This window comes from Corapipo altera, unplaced genomic scaffold, assembly GCF_003945725.1.
Source record: "Corapipo altera isolate COAL_440 unplaced genomic scaffold, ASM394572v1 68, whole genome shotgun sequence".
In the NCBI taxonomy this organism is placed as follows: Eukaryota; Metazoa; Chordata; class Aves; order Passeriformes; family Pipridae; genus Corapipo; species Corapipo altera.
Genome location: NW_020884919.1, coordinates 5,571,520 through 5,580,677, shown reverse-complemented (window position 1 = coordinate 5,580,677; position 9,158 = coordinate 5,571,520). Strand labels below are relative to the sequence as shown.

Here is a 9,158-nt window from a genome sequence, read left to right as displayed (position 1 = left end):
TCTGCTCGTACAGACAGCAACTTTCAGCAGATGGAGATGGTGGGCAATAAATTTCAAATCGCTGGTACAGCAACTGGCAACCTCTTCTTTTAACAACCTTGATTTTCTGCATTACTTAAACTCTTAATCTTTCTTTTTCCTTATATTTTTTTTTATTTTTGGCATCTGTTAAACTAAAGAGAAGTAGATCTGGAGGGTAATGGAGTTAAATTATTAGCCTTTTAGAATCAGATGATAATTAAGCCAACTTGAGAAGATCACTAACTATAAATAATGCCAGTGAAAATAAATTTGCTAATTCTTATTTATATTATGGCTACTTTTGGACCCCTTTGTACTCTTTGAGGTTGTAAGATCTTTAAAGTCTATAACAGAAATGAGAGAATGGGCCTTTTAAATAGTTTTAATTAAGCAGCTTAACCAGCTTAATTAAAACTTTTCAAGTGTGGTGGTGTTTTCCTAATGGTAGTGATCTGTTCAGTCATTTTTCCTATGCATTTCCCATCCTGGGGAAAGCTGGGCCACTTGAGCACACCAAGATGGCAGAGAGAAATAATTTCTGCAGAGAAGAGGATCTGCTAATTTGTAATATGTCACTGACAGCTGAAATGTGCCAGTCAATGGATTGTCCTGTGTAATGGAGGACACTGCAATGTTACAGCATTTGCTGGAATGTAGAGACACCCCGTAACATGTGTTTTATTTCTGCTTCATCTCATTACAGATGCTAAAATAAGCACTAACATGTTTTATGCAGCAGAAAAGTAATCTTTGATTTTTATTCTGCCTCTAGCTGGGTTCAGCTATGTTTTGTGCAGTGCAGGAATGTTGTGAGTTGCTGGTTTTGGCCATTTCTCTTTGGGTGTCTCTTGCTGGCCACTGCTGGTGCTTCAGTGGTCCTGATCTGCGCTTGGCTGGTTCAGAATTGGTGCTTAACACTTAGCCTGTAGAGATACTGAGCATTCCAGAGACTGCCTCTTACATCAGCCAGAAACTCTCACTTGTGCTGTTATCTTTTACAGCACCTGTTATTAAAGCCTGTCTTTTCCACTCAGATTTTCTTTGAGCAGTGTAGCAAATAAAAATAATCGGTTGCAGTGGTAACAAAACAGCATGTAGTAGGACCTTGTTCCCTGCAGCCTGGCTCCTGCTGCCCGTGGATATATCTTGAATCAGTTTGTTATACCCCTTGCCACGATGCTAAAATTTCTATCGTGCATTTCTGATATTCTGATTACTTTATATGCATATATTTAGCATATACTCAGTCTCCAATCACAAGCAGCACCACAGGCTCTTTAAATGTTACCCTTGAAAACCTCAGGGTCTCAAAACTTCTTTTTATACTACTGCTGGTGTCTTTGGGAGACATTTATTAGTTATTAAGATACAGGTATCCTGTGTCACCATAACCTAGTTTGGCATTCACTACCTCAAGTCCCTCTCCATCATTCTGTTTACACAGACACAGTAGTTAAGATCATGTATTTCTCTACACGTAGTATTCTTCTAAGTTACAATTTTTAACAAGTTTTATCAAATTTTCTACCCAGCCAGACATTTCAGACAGAACTTGGGGAAGTTCTAATAATTGTAGAAAATATTGCTGAAAGGGGTCTTGGTGAAATATGCATCCAGCGTGGGGTTTAATTTCCTTGCAAAGGCTTGTCATGTCTGCGATATGTGACACCTCAAAATTAATGTTCTGCTTGTCATTCTCCATCATATGTTTGTGTGGTGGGTTATTCCTGTCCGTGTGTGGCACTGCCTACATTCCTACACTGAAATGTATCTTTTTAAGAACATTTCTCATTTTATTGTTCTATGAGTTAATCTCTGATTATAATCCTACCCTCCAAAGTTGTTACCTGTAAATTTAACCATCATCCAAACAAATAATTAGAACCTATTTACTAATTCAGAGCCAGAATAGGCCTGAGAGGTCCTTCTGATAGAAATAATGCCCTGCCTCTGTTTCTACTTTTGGAAATTCTCTTTATAGGCATATTTAGTTTTCCTCTCTCCCAAAATCTTTTTTGCTCTTTTTGGTATGCATACCGGATGCCTCCTATCTCATCTGGAATAGATCCTGGCAGTGCCCCAAAGTATAGATTTTTCCTGTGAAGTCCTTGAATTTTTCAAGTTTTTCTTATTATTCCATTCTACAATCTTCCTTTCCAGAGAGTCATAAGCTCATCATTTCCTAAAATGATGGGAAAAATTAGATTGGATGGGACCTTTTGATTTATTCAATACCTCTTCCATTTTCAAAGCAAGGCTGACTTCACAGTTAGACCAGACTGACTGGGGTCTTGCTCCACCAAGTTCTGAGACTCTCCAAGGTGGAAGCTTCCATCCTCCTTGGATGACCTGTTCCAGTGTTTAACCATGCTTGTGGTGAGAATCATTCTTCCTTAAGTAAAAGAGAATAAATATTACCTTATTGCAACTTGTGCTTTCACTGTGTGCCTCTTGGAAAAGCCTGACTCTGCCTTCCCCTGTAGCTGTTGTGAGACTGCTGTTGGATTTCCACCTGCCTTGCTTTCTTGTCTCCATTTAACACCCCTCTTCCCACAGCCTGTCCGGTGTTCCAGCCCTCTTACTATAACTGCTCTCTGCAGTCATTATTGTTGCTAAACTCATATCTTATCTTTGTTTCTAATCTAAAGGGTTAACTTGACTGAGAATATAAAGTGAAATGATCCTCCTGCCCTTTACTTTTTACTGTTTCGTAAAGATGTTTTCCTCCTCTCATCCTGCATTTTTTCACCTGATGTAGAGTTGGTATTTTAGATAAAAATGAGCTCTGAGAGTTCCTGTTTTCACTACTTATTTGTTTGGAGACTTCATTGCATTTTGCTGCTTTTCATACTGAGAATGTTATTTCCCTAAGAAAACTGAGCTTCATGGCACCCTTTCAGGATAGAGCACAGCTGTCTGATCTTATCCAGGCCTGACAGATGCCTACACTTCTCAGTAAGCTCCATTCTGTTACTGGAAGAATTACCTGTTTCTGTAATCTCTGCATTTAAAAATGATCTGCATACATATGCTTGGAAAGTAGGGTTTATTTTAATAATGTGAAGGAAAGACAATCAGATGTTAGAGAGAGATGTCATAGCAAGTAGAATTACTTTTATCACTTACTTGTTTCATCACCCATTTCAGTGTAATGTCTTATTTATATTGGTTTCTTCTTTGGAAGACCACATAGCAATTTCCAAATGTTTAATTAAAACCTCACAACACTACTGTGATGTGAATGTAGTAAATGAACGAGAGAAGATAAGGCTTTTCTAAAGCAACTTGTGTTTTAAGTGTTTTGTTACATGAGCATTTTGTCTATCACCAGAACAGGGGACAATTTCTTTGGTGCATCGCAGTTTACTTGTATCAAGATGTCAAAACCTTTCAAGGAGCTAGATATCTGTAGGGTTTTTTTGGAGAGGCTGTTTATTTGTTTTGTTGTGTTAACATAAATCATAACCCTCACCTGGTTTCAGAAGGGGTCCACAAAAAGTTCCAGTGACCCAGTTACACAGCTGAAGGGTCAGGAAAGAGAAGCTGGAGGGAGGACTGCCTTTACTTGGCCTTCTCTTGGGGAAAATGCATGCATATATCCATCCTGATTTTCCATTAGATGTAATTTAGGTACCCAGTTGGAGCACAGCAATTCATGAGGACATTTCTTGGTTGTCTAAATGATGATAAATATTTAAATAATCCTTAAAACAACAACAGCAGTTGCCCAGCTCATGCCCAGTTGCACCATAGTTCTTGCAGATCCAAGATATCAACTTCTCACCAGAGGCTGCTTGGGAGTCTCAGAGCAGGCACCAAATACACCTCATATGCACTCCTGGCAGGCAAATGAGGGAGGGTTATGATCATTAGAGCAGTTGTAAGGGTAAGAGTTGAACTGGACCTGAACCAGGATTCTTCTTGGCATCACAGAATATCCTCTGTGGTGGGCTACTGGTTAGTCTTCTTTATCCATGCCTTCTCTTTATCCTCCCTCTCCTGAGAAAGCCTGTATTCATTGCTGTACAACTTCAGAAATGGGATGAATCTTCAAGGTTTCTGAAACTCTGTATTATGTTGTAATAGCTAAAGGACATCACTTGAAATGAGATACTGGGCTGCCTGGCTATGCATGTTATCCAAATTTTGGAAAAGTTTTTGAAGAAATACATTCACAGCAGCCAGTTCAGTTCTTCTTGCTATTAAGTAATGCCCTTTTTTTCCCCCTAAGTTTTCATAAACTCTGTGGTATTTTTTATCCCAATAATAGTCTTCTCTTTCTCCTCCACATCCTCATGTTGATTCTTCAGAAACATATTTCTTCAACCCTCAAAGGATTCCTGGAATAAGAGATCTCCCAGATCTTTCACCTTTGCAACATGATGTTTATTTTGGTATATTATATAAACTTTTTCTCTCTGCCTTGTGTTACCCTCTAGCTCTTACTATTAATCAAGACATTACTACTCTCTTTTCACAAGTGTTATTTAAACAGGGACTTTACATTTTATATATATTTTTTTGGTCAGATTGTCTCAATATAGGGCCTACAGTGCAACAGGAAAACACAGAAACGTGGCACTGACTGCTCATACTATGGGCTCTTTCACTCATATACTGACTTGTTCACCCTGATGCTGGAAACTGTTGGAACTTCCATTGATAAATCAACCTCTTCCTTTCTTCTCCCTCCACTGTTCCTCCATCCTTTCCCTTCATCCAGCTCCCCCTGTATTTGGCACTTAGGATGTTGGGCAGGTCCCAGGCAGAGGAACTCACTTGTTCATGTTCCCAAGCTTTCCTTCTGTCCTGCCAATGCACACAGTAGTAGTTACATACACACACAAATATGCTGAAATCTTGTATAGAAAGATTTGAAAAAGGTAAAGAAAAAGATTAAATACTTTTGTAATAACTGAGAAGGCTACAGAAAAGAGCTACTACCTTCGTGTTTATAGTTTATTGTTCAAATTAGTAACAAAAATACTGTTTCCTTTTGCAAATAAAAGCACATTTTGCAAACAAATACAGATTTTTGTAAAGAAGCAGATTTTCCATGAATGGAAACTTCTGTTTTGTAGAACAGAAATTAAAATAGTAGCTAACATATGAAACTACTCTGACTTACAATTAATTCATAAATAACCAAGAACTATGTTCAAATACTTCTTTAAACTTAAGCAGCAAAATCAAACAACATGATTTATTTATTTTGCTTGATACTGTTTTCATACTGTGATGTAGCAAACTAAGTACAATGACTTATACAAAGTACTATGCTGGGAATATTTTACCAATCATTTAATAGGATCTGAGACCAAATGATGTGTATCTCACTGTTTCTGCTTTATTCATGCATCATGTAAATCGAATAGCCAAGTGTTTACAGGAAAACAAAGATGGGATTGGCATCAGGCATTCCTCTGTTCATACACACAGAGCAGAATGCATTTACAAATGAGTCAAAACCCCCATGTCTGCAGCAGAACAAGAGGTTGTTCGGCACCTCTGGAAAAACTCACGTCATTCCAATGCCTCACCACCACCTCAAAATTTTGACTTATATGTTTGTGCATGCCATGAATAATCCTGCCCCATGATTAAAAAAATAGAACTGGTAAGACACAAAAACTCATACAGCAAAAATTCAATAAAGAACCTAATGATGATGAGCTCTTTACAAGTGCGATCTGAGCCCTCCATTCATCTGTGTCTCCAGAAATTAAATTCTTTTCTCTCGGTTTATAGAAAACCCATTACAGAGTAACAGCTCAATCCTGTATCTTTTTTTTGCTCCTAGGGGTAGAGAAGTTTTACATTATAAATAAATTTCAGTAAAGTTCTGCATCCGTCCCCACTTGTCCCCATTTAAATAAGTAGTGATACACATATATAAAGGTTCCTCAGAGAAATCACTGTTATAATCATTTTGGATAGATATTATCTGTCTATACCATGACTATTGGGGCCACAGTGCTCTGGGGTCTAATTACTGACATGATCAATCAGTGGTAATAAATTGCTGTATTACTGAAACCCTGAGAAAGTATTCAAGCCCAGTTAAATTCAACAGTTTATCCTGAGTAAAGAGAGAAGAATTTAATGCTACACTGAGATACATTAAACAGGAGAGAAGGCCAAGTCGTAAGGGCTCGCTCCTGCTTTTCTCACTGAAAAGCATTTTGGATAAACCCTACACAAAACCAGAGAGATAAAATCCCATTTGCAGTGCAAACACCAAATTTCTGTAGGGTTGTACAAATTATTCACGAGAGTTTCAAGTCATGAGTTTTCAGCTAATAGTGTGGTGCAAAAGTGGACCTCACTTTTTTATACTCGTTTCCATTAATAACTAAGTATATAGACATTCTATTAAATCCAAATACGATACATTTGCAAAGAAACACACAAAAACCTCTTAGAACTGTAATAAAATCACAACATTTTGAAAACCTGAAATGATTTTATTGTCTTACAAATATCAAAACTCAGAGCATACTCAAAGCAGAATTTCTCCACAATTGTGTGAAACTGCATTATGTTTTGTCATTTTAGAGTATCATACAGAATGATACAGCTAAATGAATAAGTTAGTATTAACTGTATCCGTAAAGAGGTCAGATGCTTTGATTTAATGTGTTCATAAGAGTGTAGGGCCTAACAGTAAGATCAGTTTTAATTATAGAGTAAATGCCTTTTTAAAAGATAAATTTTTTCAAATTAATTAAAAAAAAAGCCAAGAAGAAGTCTTTGTGGAAATATATACCCACACCCACAGGCCAACACAACATGAAAATTAAAAACCACTTTGTACAAAACTCGTAAAGAGTTCCAGCTTCATGAATCAATGCCAAAGCGAAGCAAAGATCATAATCTGGCAACAATTTAAAGTTCCCTATTAAAAACAAGATTAATGATAGAAACCTTCTAAAACTGAACAACTCTTCTCAATCCAGGAAAATACAGCGTGTATTTTTTAATAACTGAATAGACTGATGTGATTTTGCTTCAGTATTTTTCTTTATTAGTATTCAAAGGAGAAGTTTATTCCAGGTTCTGTAGGTGCAGTAGGGTTTTCCTCATTGTGCCAAAGGAAAGGTGATCAGTGTGTTTTGGGGAGGGGAGAAGGGAAACTAAAACTATGAAGTTGTATGAGCAATATACCAAGACCCTGCCCTTGCCAAGTTCTTCATACTGAATGCCAGAATTTGCTTTGCACTTACGTAGGGGAAGAAGAGAAAGTTCTATACAGAAAATAAAGTGAACAACACAGTGCTGCTCCTTCAGCCCTCACTTTTGGCTAAAGCAAGGCTGGCCAGGAGCCCTGAACAGATGGGATCAGGGGAATAAAAGGGAGACAAGTCTTCTTTGCAGCACTTCTGAGAGTGGTAGAGTAACTAAGCTTTTAAAAAATAGAGAGTGCCTCCCAGTGTGACAAGTTAAGATTAATTAAAGTCTAATTAAACATATTATAAATAGCTATAAAAACATTGCAAAATTAAACTATCTCTATGTTTTTTAAAATCCTGCATTACTGGGGTTTAAGATTCTAGCCTGCTGCTTCGCTGATGCCCAAAACTGAAAACATAACATGCTTATTTGCTATTTAGAGTTACTTCTGAATATAAACGTACAAGTTAATAAACGGAGGGGAGGTAAATGACCTCAGTGATGTACAGGCACAATTTGGGAATGACCTGTGTAATTCGTAAAAGCCCTTGGGAAACCCTCCCTACCTCGTGCTTGCCAGGTAGATTTAGGAATATCCCACGCTATTTAAAGGACTGGCACGACTCACACTGTTAATAAGAAAAGAGCATCGCTTACACTGCTCCACCTTCCCGTCCTGTCCTGGCTACGTCCCGTGCGGATGTGCTGCTGTGCCTCCGCACAGCCACCAGCAGCGCTTTCACTGGAAGTTTTCTGACTTTCTGTGAACACCTTAAAATAATCTTCCAGCATCACTGAGACCTCTCGGGCATGTCAGCTGTCAGTGTCAGGCCCCCTCCCCGGGAACTGGCGTGCAGCTGGAGGAGTGGGAGGCAGCGCTGCGTGCAGCCCAGGCTGGGCTGGAGGCGTAGGGCACAGCGTGTCCATGACAGCTTCCTCTGACAGGGCACACCGTGTGTTTGGAAGTTCAAGTTTCATCATGCGACACAGGTTCAGGAGACATCAGGATCAGGGCTTGGCTGCTTAGGTTTAACGTTTCTCGCGCTAAAATAGCTGCCGCACCAGGTGCAACCCTCCCAGCAGCGTTCGATTTCATTTTGCAAAAAACCCACCCTGAATAAACCTCTCTCAATGTGAAACAAAGTGCATATAGGCTTGAAAAGTAACTCGTTTAGGACTGTGCTATTTAAATGTAAACGTGCAGCATGAGTGTGACGACGTTACCCAGAGCAGTGGTACAGTCAGTGCAGGATTGGTGTGAGAACCTCGGCCGGTTCAGTGCCCGCTCACTGCTGGACCAGCTGGTGGTTTCTCTCCTTCTCGGTGCTGTACAAGGGATAAAAACACAGATTAGGATGCACCAAGGACGCCACCACTGATCCCTTTCGTTGTGTCAATCCCAAACTTGCAGGGGATACCCATAACCACCCTCTGCAAAACAGAGCTCCAAGAGGGGCGAAATCCCAAACTTGCAGGGGATACCCATAACCACCCTCTGCAACACAGAGCTCCAAGAGGGGCGAAATCCCATACTTGCGGAGCATACCGATAACTGCGTAACAGAGCTCCAGGAGAGGCTATCAGGAGTCAGCCCTTACCCGCTGCCGCTGCTCGCTGAGGCAGAAGGTGCAGATGGGCCGCGGCGTGGAGCTGCCCGGTGGCGAGCAGGGCTGCGGGGACTCAGGGGGCTGCGGGTTCTGCGGGCAGGGCTGCTCAGCGTCCACCCCCTCGTCGTGCTGGCGCTGCTGCAGCAGCAGCACGTTGGCCAGGTGCGAGATGTAGCTGGCCGCCAGGCGCAGCGTCTCCACCTTGGACAGGCGGCGGTCGGCGGGCCGGGTGGGGATGAGCCTGCGGAGGGCGCCGAAGGCCGAGTTGACGCTGTGTGTGCGGTGCCGCTCCCGCGCGTTCGCCGCCGCCCTCCGCCCCCCGCCGCCGCCGCCGCCGCCCCGCGCCCGCCGCCGCCGCCC

At 40.8% G+C, this 9,158-nt stretch overlaps 1 protein-coding gene across 1 annotated transcript; it reads right to left on the bottom strand.

Annotated features, from left to right (window-relative positions):
• Positions 1-2,714: 2,714 nt before the first annotated feature.
• On the bottom strand, positions 2,715-9,137 carry LOC113953266 (basic helix-loop-helix transcription factor scleraxis-like; the record flags this gene model as incomplete). The annotated part of the gene is made up of 2 exons (XM_027656246.1): positions 2,715-2,756; positions 8,784-9,137. Coding segments are annotated over 2 exons (396 nt in total), but the record flags the coding sequence as incomplete, so codon positions are not given.
• Positions 9,138-9,158: the final 21 nt, after the last annotated feature.